Consider the following 17,127-nt stretch of genomic DNA (forward strand, 5'->3'; position numbering starts at 1 on the left):
TTTGAACATCTTTAAGAGAGTTGTTTTAAAGTCTTTGTCAAGTAGATCTGCCATCAGTTCTTTTCTAGGGACAGTTCTTGTTGATTTTTTTCCTTTGAGGGCCATATTTTCTTGTTTCTTTGTATGCCTTGTGGCTTTTTGTTGAAAATTGGACATGTGAATCTAAAAATATAGTAACTCTGGAAATCAGAAATTTTCCTTCCTTTAGGATTTGCCATTGTTTTTAATTTTGTAGGCTGTCTCTGTGCCAAAGATCAGCATGAGGTATACACTTAAGGTCTTCTCAGGTCTTTTCTGAGCCTGTATCTTTCCCTGGGCATGTGCAGTCATTTCTAATTTTCCCCATATATACAGTTGCTTTTGAATGTCTTAGTCTTCAATGTCTGGCTCCCAAAGGGGGAAAAAAGAAAAGTGAAGTGGGGGAAAGGGGATGCTGGATCTTTAAATTCCCTGGAAACCACTTCAGCTGGTGTGGGAGGGGCTTGTGACAATGAGGGGAGGTGCAACAATGGTGGCTGTCCTCTTCTGTGATTAGAAGCAGCAGTCAGTCAGGATTCTGAGCACAGATCCCTGAAATTTGAAGGACAGGATACTTTTTGCTCGTCCTGGACCCTGCAAGCTGTGTGCAAGTTGCTTCTGGAATGCTCAGCTGCCTGTCATGGGGCTGGGGGTGGGAGGTGGGGAGCTGCTATTGTTCTAAGACCTGAAATTGACCAAAAATAACCTTGATTTACTATCCAAGCCTTCCCCTAGAAGTTACAAGCCTTCAATAGACTCCAGAGTTTCAGAATAGCTCCATAAGAAAGATTTTGCCAGTGCATTTTTTGTCTGGGTGGGGAGACAGATTCCTGTTGCTCTCTGATCTGCTACCTTCCTGAAATCCTCTGGGGCAAATTATGTTTAAATAGCGAATTATTCTGGAAGCTTTGTCTGAGTCACTCTAAGTTATAATAACCAAAAAAAGAAAAATACCCTTGCGTATATCTGGTCTTCATAGTACTTTGTGCATGATCTCATCTCCCCTCCTTCTCTTCCCTCCCACATTCCCTCCCGCCCCCTTCCTTCTCTCCTTCAAAACCAATTTAGTGCTTTCCCTATTATTTGGCGGACAGACTTTCCATTTTGTGGATTAACCATTTAATTCTTTCTATTCTGTCTCCTTGTCAACCTTTGGCCTTTCTTCTGCTACCCATTTCATTGGAAGGAAGAAGTAGATCATGAGATCACTCGCTACAGTGAGGTCAGGTGTTCACACTGGGCTCATATTTCCCATGTTCTCTCCCGCCCTCCTCCCTTTTGGAGGATCTGAGACAATTGAGATAATAACTGAGAGTTAAGTCTAGTTTTGTGACCTCTAGGAAACAGGACGAAGAAAGGGACATGGAAGAGGGAAGACACAATTAAGCCAGTGTAGACATTGTTAAGAAATTTATTTGCAATTCTTGTTTTTTGTATTTTTTGTTTGTTTTTTAAATAACATCATTCCTTGGATAAAAATGCAATCTTACAGGAATATACAATAGCGTCTCACACAGAGATGACCCTGAAGCTCTCCTCGAAAGGTTGCCCCTTCTCCATCCCCTGGCCTTTCTCGAGGGAGAGAAGGCGCAGCAGGAGAGGCCTTTGACGACGGGGTTTGTGACGATTACAAACTGTACAACAGTATTTACAACAGTAGGACTGTGGAGTCGTGGAGCCTGGAGGGAGGGCGGGGTGTGCAGGTGTGCGCCGGCGGAGGCGCTGTCCGTCTTGGCGCCTCGGGAACAGGCAGCACGCAGAGCGGTTGGGGCGTGAAGGTGGGCCTGGCAGCGGGCCGCGCAGGGAGCACGGATGGAGGAGCCGTGGAGGAGCTCTGTTAGGAGCCTTTCGCGTGGAGGAAAGTTTCGCTTGTTAGCTCTGGTGTATGAAAATAAAACAGCAACACCGTGAGAGCAACAGACATCCCGGTGCTTCCGCGGCGGGTCAGTCTCGCCGTCTCCTGACGGGCCCGTGTGTCCCACGGCCGCGCTCGCCCGCTGCCGCCGCAGACCTCCCGACCCGCTCGTCCCTTTGCTGCGCGGACCGTCCCGCCCGGGACGCAGGCAGGCGCGCAGGTCTGCGGGAGTCACGTGCAGTCTCGGCCGGGGGCTGGGCGGCAGACGGGGGCGTGGATGGTGCGGCGCGTGACGGCAGAGAGTGCCCACAGCGTCTGGGTCGCGGGACGCCTTCTGAAGAGGCCCTTTGCACAGGACTGCGTGTTTACAAATCATCTGCCCCTGCTTCTCAAGGTTTTATTTTCCCTTTTAAACATTGGTGTAGTTTCTCCACGTTGGGAAGCCTTGGGGTCGGGGGGCTTGGTACAGGACCCGGCGACCTGTGCTCTTTTGTTCCTCCTGCGACTCTGCAGAAAAGAGCCTTCTCTTCTCTCTTCCCCCGGCTTAGGGCTCAGGAGGGCCATCAGTAAGGGCGTCTGGAACCTGCAGCCCTCAGGTTCCCTCTGCACGTGAACCATTGCTTAACCCCGTCCTGCTGACTGCTCCTGACCTAGCCCCATTCTGAATTTCCTCACCCAGAAATTACCCTCTCTTAATACCTACAACCTCTTCCACCCAGAGCTTTCTCTGATAATGATCTTGGTTTTAGGTGCATGAGTGATTTTCACACGCACATTTGCAGTAAGTGTCTGATTTATGCCAGGTGAAGTGGCATGTTCCCCTTTCTGGGAGTCCTACAAAGTCAAATTATTTAGATTCTGAAAATTGAGGTGCACAGGAGGCCCCACAAAGGGGGGGTGCACCTGTGAAGTGGCCAGTAACGGAGATGTAACGTTTCAAACTTCCGTTTAATTACCCAGTCCCTGTCTTGTCTTCCTACTGTTAGTAGAGACCTGAGAGAATTTTCATGGGAAATCCCAGCTCTGACTCTACGCTGTGTTGGACCGACTGGCTGTGCGCGGTGTGTTCAGCTACAACCTCCAGGACCCTTGGGTGACAGCCTAAAAGCCTTTTCTGAAACAGCAGAGAGACCAAGGGTCTGCACCGCTTCATGTGCTGTGGATCAATCCTCTGAAAGCCACTGAGGAAAAAGCGCTGATTTTAGTAGCAGTCGTATCTTCTCAGTGTAGATAAATCATATTTACCTCATGATAACACTAGGTTCTGATGGCAGTTTCCACCCAAGGAGGTCACAGGTCCTCTCTCTGCGTCTGTCTACACAGAGCTCACCCTGACCTAGATCTCAGCCCCAGCCCTCGGGCCTTAAGGGTGTGTGTGTGGGGGGTGTGGGGGCTGTTCGAGTGTCCCCCCAACAGTGCAGAAACCTGGCAGAAACCCATTTACCTGGAATATTGGTGTCTGGCTCCATAAAGCAACATTTCATTGCCTCGAAATAAAAATAAATAAACAAATAAATAAAGTTAAAACCAGAAGTGGCTTCACAAAGAAACTGCGTCAGCATCTGCACCTCGCTGGCCCTCTCGCAGGGCTGGGGCAGGGGAGCGGGAGAGGGAGGTCTGCCCGGGGGGCAGATGTCCCCGTCCCTGACAATGGCAGGATACTTCTTTCCCTCTCATCGTCCCCCTTTAGCTTCTTAAGACGCAGTGGCTGGAGAAGTGGACGTGGGTGAACACAGCCGCAGTGTGGGTCAGATTAGGGGTCCCTTCCTGCCACATCCATCCAGGTGGGGTGGTTTGGCTGGGAAAACAACACCAGATTGAAAGGCATTTTTCTCGTCTTCCCAAGTAGATCCTTGGGGCATCAGCCACTCTGCCGTGCTGCGGTGGCGGAGCTGAACGCGTGTTTCCCCAGAACGGGAACAGACGCCTACGGAGCCACAATATGCCCTCTGCTTACCCCTCCCGGCCTCTGTGCTGACGTTCTCCCAGAGCCACGTCCTCTTTCAAAAAACAGAGTAAGTCCAGACCCTCACCGCAAGTTTTTGACTCCCATGGGGCTTAAAGAGGTCTTCTGGAAGCCAGATGGCCCTTTTCTTGGCCTCTTTGTTAAATTATTTCTAACTCCTAGACAATGATGTTTCAGTTTCTGAGGCCCCTGGGGATAGAGATGCCATCACCCTCTTTTGCAACATTTACGATTATGGTTTGATGAGGCTAAAACCCCTGATTACTAGGGTTCTACTCTATCCCTAATTTAAATTCGTGTTCTATTTCTTTGCCTCTAGGAGTGATGGGTGTGTGTCAACTGGCCTCTGTAAAGCCACCATCATCCTTTTGATGACTTCCAAACTCCTCATTTTCAGAGTGTTCTTATTTCTTGCAAAGATATTAACTTTGGTGTGGAGAGGTCGACTTTTCCTGGGGTCGCCTTTCTACCTTCAGCCGCATGGCCAGGAGGGCTCTGGATGGAGGACAGCTGGGAGGAAGTGATCGGCAGCTTCACTCTACACAAGCACCTGAAGTTTGGAACCAGGGAAATGGGAGGATGGGGAAAAGCTGTTCCTTTGGCTGGATTTCCCAGCCAGAGGGAAGCCTACTGGGTTAAGGAGATGGAAGGAAGCTATAACTAACAGCTTCTGAATCAAAGCAGGGAAAATTTATGAGTCAAGCCAAACCCTAGGGAAAAATCTCCTCTTTTTACCACAATACCAAAAGAACCTTCTAGGAACAGGCAGAAAGCAGACAGCTAGAGATCTTTCTGCTCAATGTGGCCATGCACACGACCAAGGTGTGGAAATAAAAGAGGCAGGGTTGGTCAGAGGACAAATAATGATTAAGTTCACCAAACTGCAGACCTTAAACTGCATTTCTTCAAGTCCTTTGGTCCTCAGCCACTGGCTGTTTTCTCCTGCCACTCGGGTTGTCAGGAGAGCTAACGAAGATTTGACAACTATGTCTCACAACGTCACAGGGAAAATTCCATTTTAGGTGGAGAGTGGACATCACTTAGTACATTGTGGATGCAGTTCACTGGTTTCATGACTCATTGTACCAATCTGTCACGATGACAGGCATCGCATGATGACGAATCTTACATTCGTCTATCAGGAGGTCAGGCTAGGAAAGACCCACTGCCCTAAATAGGGAACTCCCGTCCACACCTCCTTTCTCCGCAGCAGCACAGGGCACGGTGCCCTTGTCACGGCTGCCACCATGCTTGTAGGGTGCGGGCAGGAAGGCTCCTCTGGCTTGCTTGCCAGAGTCTGCAGAGGAGCAGGAGTCTGTGGGTGTGAGGGACCATGCTGGCCGGGCAGGACCCTGGAATAGTTGGCCTGAACCTGGCTTGTAGCCCACGCCACCGGTTACTGGCCAGTGAGATCTGGTGATACGGATGAAAAGCTCAAAGGGAAAATAGAAGGCAGCAGAAAAGGCTGAGAGAGTGTGTATTCAATAAAAACTCCACATTTGTATCTAGAAGCCAAATGTACAGCAAGAACCAGGTATCATTTCAAAAGGGCTCCCTGTCCATCATACCTGGAATCTTAGCAGCACAGTGGCAGAAATTCGGGGAAACTGGACAAAGGATGAAACTTAAACTCAATTTCTATAAGACCTGATGACACTGAGAATGGGCCAAGAAAGTCTAGATGGGTTGGGCTTGGAGAAGCATGAAGAAACAGTTTCTAGACTCTATGTCGGCCTGGGAGTATTCGACACATTTCTTCACTTTTTCATGAATCGCTTCATGAAAGAACAACTCATTGTCACTGACTGTCCCCTACTTTAATTTCTAGCTTGCTTACATAAGTGACGAGAGGGGCGAGGGAGTCCTGGGACTGGAAGAGATTCAAGGGGTAAGTTCTGGGTGAATGGCTGGGTCCCATTTCCCCCAAAGTGGTTCCTTCTCAGCCATCACTGTTGAAATGTATCTGAAGGACACAGCACCAGCAGGGTGATGTTCTAGGGTGATGCAAACAGGCGTAAGAGAAGCCCCCACAAAGTCTGTTTCCACCACCAACGTGACCTCCAGATACTTCTTCCCTTGTCCTGTCCCCTCCACTGTGGCCACACACATTAGGGTAGGTCTGCTCTAGAGTGAGGAAGGGATGGGGACAGAGGAAGAGTGCAGCAGAGGTGATGTTCAGATGGACCGAGGTTTCACCCGCCTGCCTTTCTCAAGACCCTGCTGTCTGCATTTAGGTAGAGCAGCTGCCAGAACCAGCCCAACTTAAATCTCACCCTCTCGGTCAGTGTACACTTTCCTGAGGAAACCAGTGAGAAAAGCCTGTGCCTGGGAGTCAATGGACAGTCAGCCACTGCTGCGGTGGGGGCACTGCCACCAGCTGGGCAGAGTGCCTCACTGCCCCTCACGGTGAAGGGCTCTCCCTGGAGAAGCACCAAATCGGACAGCCAGTGCAGAGTGGATGGAGTGAAGACTGGAGTAAAATATGTCCTGGTCTCTCAAGCAGGATGTGGTACGAATATACCCATCGGATGAGTTTGGAAAAACTGAGGGGATGGAAGAGAACACAAGATATGCAAAACAGTAATGTCCAAACCCGTTTGTGGAGTAATGACTTACACTGATGGGACTTTTGCTCATAGGTACAAATTAAAAGAAAAATCATTCCCTTTCCCCCAACCACATATTAAGAAAAGCACTTAAGAGGTCAACGGTAAAGCTTGTCACACTCCAAATACAAAATGATTTACTTTACATGCAGCAAAATATACAAGAAGTGAAATTCAAAAACAAACTTAATTCAATTCGTTATATTCGCTTGGCACAATTGCAATTCAGTTTTAAAAAAATATTTGAAAAATACTGAAACTGACCTGAATTCAAGTATAACGGTTTCTTCAACAGAAACATTATCAATGCAATAAAACATTACACGGAATATATTGAAGCAAAATGCTTTCTTGAGTTTTTCCCTTAAATTTCTGTGTTTTCTTAAATACAGTTTTAATGCCAACACAACTCACAATTGTATTTTTAAAGTGAATATTATTGCATTGTTTTTGCATATCTTGTGGGACAGAAAATGCAAAGAGTTACTGATTCCCGTTTCAGAAGCAGAGACAGTGGTTTGTTTTTGCTTTCAAATGGCCCCAGATTCAGATCTCCCCGCAGTTAAAGCAGAAAGTGGGACGGCATACTCGTTGGCGTGCACAGGCACACAGTGTGGGGGCCGTACACACGGTAGGACATATGCAGGGACCACCCACTGGCATCCACACGTGCTCGCAGAGACTCACTCACGCCCTCTCTCCTGCACCCACCTGTACACCCAGCATAAGAAGGAACCGAGCCCAACCACCCATGTGTGCAAGACCGTAGCAAGTGCATTGTCGAACCTTTAAATTAAAAAACCAAACCAAACCAGAAGAAAACAGCTACTACCTAAGGAAATTATAACAAATTATTGGGCATACACAATGGTTGGTAAAACTCTCCTATAGTGGCTCCTATTGACCCCTCCATGGAAAAAGGAAACCGCAACCGTTTAAATAATACAATAAAACCAAACCTGACTTGGCATTTGGGAAAGTGAAAACAGTAAGGTTGGGTGGCTACAGGACTTTGTAAACACTCTTCTTCCTCCCCTCCCCGTGGGAAAACAAAATTAAAAAAAACCCAAAACCACACAAAAAAATTATACCGCAACATGCTGTCAAGAAAAGTGTCAAACCAAACCAGAGAGCGCTCCACAGAAGCTCAGCACCACCTGTCTGTCGTCTGTCGAGAGCTGGGGGCCCTTCCCTGGTGGGCAGCGCCAGCTCCGTCCTCAGCTGCCCGCTGCCCGGCGGCTGGTCTGGAGCGTGAGTCGGTGAAGCGATCCTGCCGCAGCGGGGCGGAGGTGGCCGGGCTGCCGCCACCGTGCGGGCGGCGTGCGGGGTGAAGTGCACGGGCCCCCGGGCCTCCGCCTCGGCCGCTTCCTCCTCCCTCTCTGGGGTGGGCTGGGGTCCTCGCTGGACGTCCTGCCCGCTCCCCTCTCCAAATCCACAAGGCCCCGGCTCTATGGAGACAGTGAGGCTCATACAGAATATGCGCAAATGATTTTTTTTTACAAGCAAAGTTGAAAGACACCCGTTGGATAGAGGGTCCTTTTGGTGAGGGCTGCTGCGGGAAGCTGAGGTTCTCGGCCCAGCGGCGACGCGGGCTCCTGGCAGGGCCTGCGGGGGGAGCAGAGGGCGGGTGTCCCCGCCGCCTCCGCGTGCGCACTCTCCACACCACCCAACTCTGCGTCTTGTCCCGACAGAAATGAATGAAGACGCTGTTCCGGTTAACTCCAGGTCACGAGAACAGTGAGGCACTTCTGAAACGAACCCATTAGGAACATTGAAACAAATAAAAAACCCAGCATCTCCCCAGCGCCGGCGACTACAGGCCGCTGACGTAGACCCTGCTGTCGCGGAGGTCCTCCTCGCCCGGCCCGCGCCCCGGCGCGCACGCACAGCCCGCGTCCTCTTCGCCGCCTGCTCGGTCCTGCCCCGGGTCCCTGCAGTTCACAAAAGGTAAGAGGGTGCCGTTGGGGCTCTGCCCGGCGCCCCCACTGAGGATGTTGTCGGCGGCGCTCTCCATCTCCTCTATCGTCATGTCGCAGGCATCCGCCAGCTCCTGGGTCGTGACCTCGATGAACTTGGGGTCTTGCGCAAACTGCCCCAGTCCTTCTGAAATCAGGACCTGGAGGGTGGAGGTGGAAGGCCGTGAAGAAGAACGGAAGGAACATCGTTACCGTTACCGGGGCTCACTCCTCCCCCGGGGCGACCAAGGGGCTTCTGACCGGCAGCCTGGGAGGCTGCGCTGCGTATGAGGGGCTGGGGCCCGGGAACGAGCGTCGGCCAAAGGGGTCAGGGATGTGTGGGCTGGAGGAGAGGGATTCCGGCTGGGGTGCTCAAGACTGCCATCAGATATATGAAGACTTGGCCCAGAGGGGCCGCAGGGGCTCGGCTCTGCTTGCAGAACCCAGCCTGCCCTTCTTGCCTCCTCCCTGGCACCCGCAGACGCCTTTCACGCTATTCCTTCAAAGACACCGTCATTCCCCCTCGGTGAAACTGTTAACCTGTGCCCACTGCCCGTTGCCAGCCCGCTGCCCTTCCGGGGAGAGGATCCAGAAGCATGTGTACAAACACGTTCGTGCACCTGCCTCCGCTCCTGCTGGGAGGGGCCTGCAGGTGACCCCCAAAGCTCCTCCATCCTCCCCCCTGGCTGCTTCAGTGCCTGGCTCTGGGGACATTCAGCTCCTGAGCAGGGGGTGTGAGGAGGCAGTGGAGTGCAGCCGGGCACACTCTCCTCCCAGGTGTACGACTGTCTTGCTTCCCCACATCACTCCTCCCGTGCCCAGCTGTTCACCAACTCTCTCTCCTCACCATAGTGTGAGCTCCTGAGAGCCGCAGCTCTGGTTCTCGGCTGTTTCCCGTACCTAGATCCGGGCCAGCATGTGGCAGGCGCTCAGGAGGGGTTTGTGAGATGAATGAAGGATCACACTGAGCATCAGAACTTTCTGTTACAAGGGACCTTTGCAGGCATCTGGTTTAACTCCCCACCTCCTGCACAGCAGCCTGATGGCCGGATGGGCACCATCTCTGCTTGCATATGTCCAGATATTGGGGGGCTCCTACTTTTTAGGATGGCCCTCCTCATTTTGGAAGAGCTTAGTTGGGAAGGTCTTCCTCATGTGAGCTGCACTGCAGACCCCCAGCCCAGGCTGTGACCTTTCCCTGTGCCGCTCACCGCGGGTGTGAGATGCACACCACGGGTCATCTCCCTGGGTTTATGTCCCTAATTCCTTTGACCTGCTCTCCTGTGGAATGATTTCTAGGGACCTTGCCATGCTCGTCATTCTCCTTTGGGTTTGTTCCAATTTGTCAAAGGTCCCTTAAAATGTGGTGCCAGGATTGTCCTAGATGCTGTGACCATGCAGAGCGCAGTGGAACGGAAAGCTGTCTTGTTCTAGACTAGTGGCTCTCAACCCTGGCTGTGCATTAGGGACACCTAAGAGCTTTTACAAGTATCAGTTCAATGTGTCAGGGGTTTCCGGGGCTCCCTGGGCGGTTCTCACAAGCAGTCCGGGTTGAGCACCACAGATCCTGACCCCCATGCGTACAAATGCAGCCCGAGCACATGTGCATTTTGGGCAGTCCCAGCACACGGATGGCTGCACAGCGGGGCCCAGGGCCTTCCGCGGGCTCACTGGCTTGTGGCAGGGACATGTTGTGCAGAAGCCTCCTCCTCCCTCTGCGGGGGCCCACCCTCAAGAGAAGCTGATGGCTTCTCACGTGGTCACAATTCCCTGCATGCCACGCCTTCCTCCTGCAGGCCCCGAGTGGGAAGGTCTTTTTGGTGCAGAGACTTGACATGCAATCAGTTTGGGAAGGAATCAGGTACTCCCTTCTCAGCTCCCCGTGCCAAGCCCCCTTGCTGCCCGCGGCCTCCACCCAGGCAGCTGCACGACGGGAGTCACCTACCGCTTCCACCAGACTGCTGGCACTGCCGTGGAACTGCCTGCCCGGTGCCCCCGCTGGGCTGGGCACTGTGAGGGAGACGGGCCGGGCCCTCCGGGCGGCACTGCTGCCCCCACCACCGGGGGTGGCCCCCTCAGCCCAGGAGCCACAGGGGATGGACGGGAAGCTGCTGTTGAGCTTCTCGCTGGACTCAGCCCCCTCCAGTCGCAGCGTGGGGATGGGCTTTGGGGGCCAGCCACGGCTGCCTGGAGTGGCAGGGGGCGTGGCGAACGGCCTGGGGACTGAGGTGGGGGAATGGCTTCTCTGGAGGAGGGGGCTCAGGCCAGCTACTGCCAACGCCTGTGGACACACAAGGAGCATCAGTTATGGGGTGGTCGGCCTGGGCAAGGCAGCCTCTGCCTTCTGCGCGACCATGCTTCGCAGCTGCTGCTCCCCGGTGAGTTGCTCCTGCCTGGCACTCGCACCCCTTCTTCACTCAGCTGCACCCCTTCTTCACTCAGCTGCACCCCTTCTTCACTCAGCTGCACCCTGCCTCATCAGCCCTGGTGTAAGCTTCAACCACCTCCAAATGTACTTTATGATCACCTCGGTCTTAAGGGAACTCTTTTTCCTCTAACTTTAGGATTGAATGGGACCAAGATAATCTGCTGCTTAGCACTGGCCCTATTAGCTGTCTTGGTTTTCTCATCAGCAGACTCGAGAGAACGGTGATGCCTGCGTGATCCGTAAACCGGAACACTAATGTTCTCCCTCTCCATCTACTTTGTGGGGTTGGTGTGAAGTTCAAGTGAAATAAGGTCTGCAAGGAAGCACAGTGCACATTATAAAGAGCTAGACAAAACCAGTGTTTGCTTTAATTTTTATAATTAGCTGGGCCATAAACAATGCCCTGCCAATCTCTGGCTCAGGCTGCCTTTGAGCCACTGTCTAAATCTCACACCATATTGTCATTACACGATCTATATGGCATCCTCAGGACAGGGACCATGGCCTGTGTCACAGCTGTCGTGAGGACCTGCCCTGGACAGAACCCTGTGAGAGCGGCTCTGGTGTGATGTGCCCCCGGGGACAGCAACACAGTGTGGTGGGAGAGCCGACTCTGAGAGGCAGAGAAAGAGACCACCACCTCGCAGGTGGGAGGCAGGAGACAGACGAAGAGGGCCCCAACCAGGAAGAGAGGCTTGCTTACCAGTGCGACAGCAGCAGCGGGTGAGACTGACTGCTAGAAATCTTCCAAACTAGCACAGACCAGGCCCTTATCTCTGGCCCCCTCCCCTCCCTAGCTCGTGGTGGTTCCCAGCCTGGGGCTCCTGAGTCCCTGGGGATCTGAGGGTGTACGGCCATGTCAACATTTTGGAAAGCCCAGTGGAAATCACACGCATTTAGGCAATGCCACACAGGCCAAGCAAAACAATGTATTTCTTTGAGCAGCATCAACTAAGCTGAGCCACACCGGTCTCCTGGGCTGATTATAAGCTTTGCTGGGCAGCTGAATGCCTTTGGGTACAAAAACAAACCCCCTAAAGCGTGGGTCTATGGTAAGGGAGCATATAATTAAAAAGGCAAAAAGGTTGGGAAACCAGGTTTAGACCCCAATTTGCCTGCAGTTAATAGACTGGCCTAGGCCAGGCGCGGTGGCTCACGCCTGTAATCCTAGCACTCTGGGAGGCGGGTGGATTGCTCGAGGTCAGGAGTTCGAGACCAGCCTGAGCAAGAGCGAGACCCTGTCTCTACTAAAAATAGAAATAAATTATCTGGCCAACTAAAAAATATATATAGAAAAAATTAGCCAGGCATGGTGGCGCATGCCTGTAGTCCCAGCTACTGGGGAGGCTGAAGCAGTAGGATCGCTTAAGCCCAGAAGTTTGAGGTTTCTGTGAGCTAGGCTGATGCCACGGCACTCACACTAGCCAGGGCAACACAGCGAGACTCTGTCTCAAAAAAAAAAAAGAATAGACTGGCCTTAGATAACTCTTTGAAGTTAGTTGTAAGATACCAAGAATATCTTTGGTACCGGTGTCAGATTTCACTCTCTCAGCCGGAGTCAGCCCTGCTGAGAGTCCACCTACTGAATCTCCCTGGACCTCTCTTCCTTAGATATCATTCCGTCCTCTCGACCATGTTGCTGCCGGGTCCTTTGATCACCTCTGCATGTCAGTGGATGGATTTCTGTGCAGCTACATTTCCAGGTGCGAGCACATCTGCCTGCGTGCCCTGCAGCCTCAGCCAGTGCTGGCGGGGAACATCTGCACCACCCGAAGGACAAAGCTTGGGTGGAACCCTGTGCTGCTGACCCCTCAGGATCGAGAGAAGAGTTCCTGCTTTCCAGTGTCTCCTAGGTCTCCACCAGTGACCGGACAGACCCTCTCGCCTGCGTAGGTAGAGTAGGGCCTCCCAGGGGCTGTCAGGGCTGGGGGAGGCCCTTGTGGTCTGAGACAGGAAAGACTGACTGACATCTCAGGATTCGTCCCTCACCCTGGGGCCTGTCTAGCTTGCTAGGTGGTGGCCAGTAGCCTGTCCCAAAGGAAGAGCTACCTGATGATGAACCAGATGTAGTGGCAGGACTGTCTTCTGAGAGATGTCTCCCCCTTGGTTCTTCTGTCGTTTCAGACATTCCAGGTGGAAGGAGGCCCTTCGACCTGCAAAGGCAGCCAAAGATCCAGGATCAGGGCAGGGCAGGAGGACACTGGCCTGTGACAGCCCACACCCAGATGGGGTGTGAGGAGCAGTGTTGGTGGCCCCAGATCCACCTCCTTCCTGGCCCTTGCCTTGTCTCTGAGACACACTGTGCAGCGTATGACCAGGGCCCACCCGGCAAGCCCTGCCTTTGGAATCCCAATTTGTCGCGTTGGAAATCTGCCTGGCCCGCTGCGTGGACTTTGCTGGAGCCAGGCCACAGGGCCTCGGTCATGGCTGAGCACCCGACCAGCGTCCTCTTGGCGGGGACCACCAGCCACATGGGAGAGCAGGTGTGTGTTTACCTAGTGAGGCAGAGCGAAGGAAGCCCCTCTTCGGGGATTGCCGGATGTCCCTCTTGTCCTCTGGGGGCGTCAACTGTCGATTTTCATCATCCTGGTAGGAAAGCCTGGAACAGAGAACTCTTGGGGCTTGTTCCTGGCTGACAAAGGTCACACACCAGGACCGCTGCCACCCCAGAACAGTTTGCTCTGTCCTCAGTGAAGGCCTGGGTCCTTGTGCCCCCACACAGGTGTGGGCAGGGGCTTCCAGCTCCTCACCCGCAGCCTCTTACGAGCTTTGTGTTTCTGATCTGGGGCACTGGAGGCAGTCTTGGGTCCAAGGTGTTGAGAAAGTTGAAAAAATCCTAGGCTGAGGCTCTGTGTGGGCAGATGCTGTTCACCACGGCCGCTGCCAGCTGCAGACCACCTGCCCCTGCCCGCTAGCCCCGCCATCACCGAGGGCAGCAGGGCCTCTCGGCCATGGCTTCCAGGCTTTTCGATGGCGACTCACAGTGAGAAATACATTGTCCATGTTCCCAGCACGCACAGATATCCCCAAGTGGATGAAACCTCATGACCCACGCCTGCCCTCCTTGCTTGCCCTGCACTCTCATGGGCTCTAGTCTGCTGTAGTCTGTTCCATTGTATTAAAAAATGTCAGCTGCAAACCCACTAACTGGATCTCACACTCCCTAGGGGTGCGGCCTGCAGTCCAAGAGGCGCAGTTGCATCCCCACCGCGGGGTCCGGCTGAGGCCACTGGCCCCGTCCCCAGTGCCAGCCCTCACCGCTGAGGAATCCGCCCCTGTTCCTGGCACAGCCCAGCGACTTCAGGCGTTTGTAGACATGCAGGAACATTTGTTGAACGAAAATCTCACATATTTAGGCCTCCAAGCCTGGTGTTCACTCTCAGCTAGGTCACCCTCCCGCTATACTTCCTTCCTGGGCAATTTCTCCCCACTCTTGCAGACCCGGCTTCTGTCTGACCTTGTGCGGTACCATTAAGGTCACCCTGCCCCTTGACCCTCTCCAAATGCCTATACCCCTCGGGCTTTGTACCATTCTGTGGGCAATTAGTTAGAAAATCGTCCTGCCATCTTCCTCTTCTGGGGTCCTCTTAGCTTCCTAGCTAGTTTCTAAAATCTCCTTGAGGGTGAAGCCCCGTCAGTCCTGAGCTGGCAGAGTGCCCGATGTCCCACGCACTCAGTGGAAGCTGACGTGGGTGAAAGCGTTTGCTGTTCTTGATTTCTGGAAGAGGTGGCCACATGTTAATTTGCACTTTCTAAAAATCAGTTTAGACAATTTTATCTCTTAAGGAACTTTAGATATTTCCTTTGGTTTTATATATACTATGTTTCATTAAGTCAGAAAAATAGGTCATTTACGCCCCACTGCCCTGTTTTGCCCATGGGGCACCAAGGCAGGGGCGGTTAGCTGACCAGGCAGGAATCACTGGGCTCAGCCACTATCTCCATGTTTTCCTTACTAGATTCTTCTTTTTACACCAGGGGAGAAAGAAATGCCTCTGCTACTGCTCTAGCCCCGTTCCCGGACCCCAGGCAGGGCAGGCCGCGGCTGCTGCGTCTCCTGACACTCCCTGGGGAGGGAGCCGGTGTTCCCCTCCAGCCACCTCCACCCACACTGTTTCTTTCTTCAACAGCCTAAAAGGCTAGTCCTTCCTCACTGTAAAGTACTTTCAGGCACGCTTCTAAAACAGTGTGTCTTAATTCGTTTTGAATGCAACCCACAGTCTTAAAAGACATTTTACAGAAGACTCAGTAGATACATACATACATTGGCAATTAAGCAAATGTTTCACAACACAGTACTTGCCTTTGCGACATTTGATACACTCTGATATTTTCTACTGTGCTATGCTGTTCTTTTGAAAGTGCCAGTTGGAACTGACCAAACGGAAGTCACAACCTTATCGGTCTAGATTTGCAGTTAAAAAACCTTTCTCCAGCTGGGCTCAGTGGCTCATGCCTGTAATCCTAACACTTTGGGAGGCAGAGGAGGCAGGATCGCTTGAGGTCAGGAGGTCAAGACCAGCCTGAGCAACATAGCAAGACCCTGTATCTACAAAAAATAAAAAAATTAGCCAGGTGTCATGGCGCACACCTGTAGTCCCAGCTACTCGGGAGGCTGAGGCAGGAAGATTGCTTTGGCCCAGGAGTTTGAGGTTGCCGTGAGCTATGATGACACCACTGCACTCTAGCCTGGGTGAAAGAGCAAGACCCTCTCTCAAAAAAACAGAAACAAACCCCCAAATTCCTGCATCGAGAAAAATCTCAGCCCTGGATTTGCCAACAGTGCCCTCATCTGGGCAGCTTTATTGGTTAAGTATTTAATAGTTTCATGAAACATTTAACGGTCAACATACATACATGTGTACTGAGTCTTACTAGAAAATACATTCATAACTGTTGCTACAGCTTAAAAAGTTTAAGAAACAGTGTGTAGACGTTCTCCTGGAAGCACTTCCTAGTGAGGAAAGGCCAAGCTAAAAGGGATTGTGTGTGATGGGGGTCCCCGCCCCCTAATGAGCTGAGATGCTGTGGCGCCTTATGACATGTGATCTCCTCTCCTCCCCCGGTCATACCCAAGGAGGGATTTCAGGGACTGCCCCGCCTCTCCAGACCCTTCCCCGCCCCGGCTGGCCTGGGCAGAAGGCAACCGAGCTCACATCTCTGTGCAGAGCAGGCTGGGCTCCCCGCAGGGCTCGAGGTCTTCGCCCATCATCACTTCACAGGTCTTGTCGGGAGACACGTCCTCCGGGCACACCATGGCTATCTGGCTCTCCCGGGAGTGGCACCTACGATGTCCAGGATGGAGACTACATCAGGAAGCGCCAGCCCCCCTCCCTTCCCTCAGCGGGCGAGACAGCACACGCCCCCGCACGCAGTTGCACACAGATGCGACTGCTGCGCCCCGTCCTCCTGTGGTCGACCATGTAGCCATGGAGCCCCGGAAGCGTTAAGATTAGGGTGAGGGTTCCATGTGGGAGAAGGTTCTGGGCTAGGACCCAAGAAGATCTGAGTTCTGACGCCTTATTTACTCACCCTCTGGCCCAAGTCACTTAGCCCACCCCATGCCTCAGTTTCCCTTTCTATAAAATTGGAATGACATTTGTCCTCCAGCCCCCCCAGTCAGGAGGAGCGGGAGGGGCTGTGGGGTGTGCTCTGGCCAGGCACAACAGGATGGGCTGCAGACGCAGACTGGTGGCAGGCAGGCAGCCCCACTTCTCAGGGGACCGCTGAGCACAGGGTGTGCTGTCCTGCTCTCAGCAAAAGCAAGTGCCAGAGCCACTGCCCTTAGCCTCGACTGCGACATAGAGGACATGGCCCCAGGGAAATGGTTTTCTTCTTCACCAAGTCGAAGCTTAGCACCCTGAGTACTGTTTTTACCAACTGCAATGGGAAGAGGGAACTGACATTTAGTGAGCACTTACTATGTGCGGGGCATTACACTAGGTGCTTTGTGTGCATTTCATTTCACGGACTGATGTATCTGTGGGGAGATGGAAATCCCCTGGTGTCTTCTTTCCCAGCTCCTCTCTAAAACCCACTCTCCCCTTACATGATACAGAACAAGGTTTGACATGGAAACGCCCTTAGAGGGAGGTAATTTAATTTACACTGAGATGCTATGGACGTGAAGAGGTTTTGACAAGGTGAACAGGGGAGAAAGTGGTGCTAGCACTGAGTCCTCAAGGCGTGTACAAGAGGGGAGAGACTGCAGAAAAGGGAGGGGCCTCCAGGACAGGCACAGGCAAGCCACTTAGCCTTGGACGTTCTCCGATCATCTGAGCACACTGCCCTGTGTCCAG

At 52.7% G+C, this 17,127-nt stretch overlaps 1 protein-coding gene across 2 annotated transcripts in view; it reads right to left on the reverse strand.

The window, feature by feature from the left end:
* Nucleotides 1-6,631: 6,631 nt before the first annotated feature.
* The window catches only part of CACNA1C (calcium voltage-gated channel subunit alpha1 C), a 581,627-nt gene continuing 571,131 nt past the window's right edge, over nucleotides 6,632-17,127 (reverse strand). For both annotated transcript variants that reach the window (XM_045554647.1, XM_045554646.1), the window contains 5 exons: nucleotides 15,985-16,113; nucleotides 13,324-13,427; nucleotides 12,878-12,981; nucleotides 10,346-10,681; nucleotides 6,632-8,561 (listed from right to left, as the gene is read on the reverse strand). In XM_045554647.1, coding sequence (XP_045410603.1) covers nucleotides 8,259-8,561; nucleotides 10,346-10,681; nucleotides 12,878-12,981; nucleotides 13,324-13,427; nucleotides 15,985-16,113 — 976 coding nt within the window. In that variant the 3' untranslated portion in view covers nucleotides 6,632-8,258. The remainder of the gene's footprint in view (nucleotides 8,562-10,345; nucleotides 10,682-12,877; nucleotides 12,982-13,323; nucleotides 13,428-15,984; nucleotides 16,114-17,127) is intronic.

This window comes from Lemur catta, chromosome 6, assembly GCF_020740605.2.
Source record: "Lemur catta isolate mLemCat1 chromosome 6, mLemCat1.pri, whole genome shotgun sequence".
Taxonomy (NCBI): Eukaryota; Metazoa; Chordata; class Mammalia; order Primates; family Lemuridae; genus Lemur; species Lemur catta.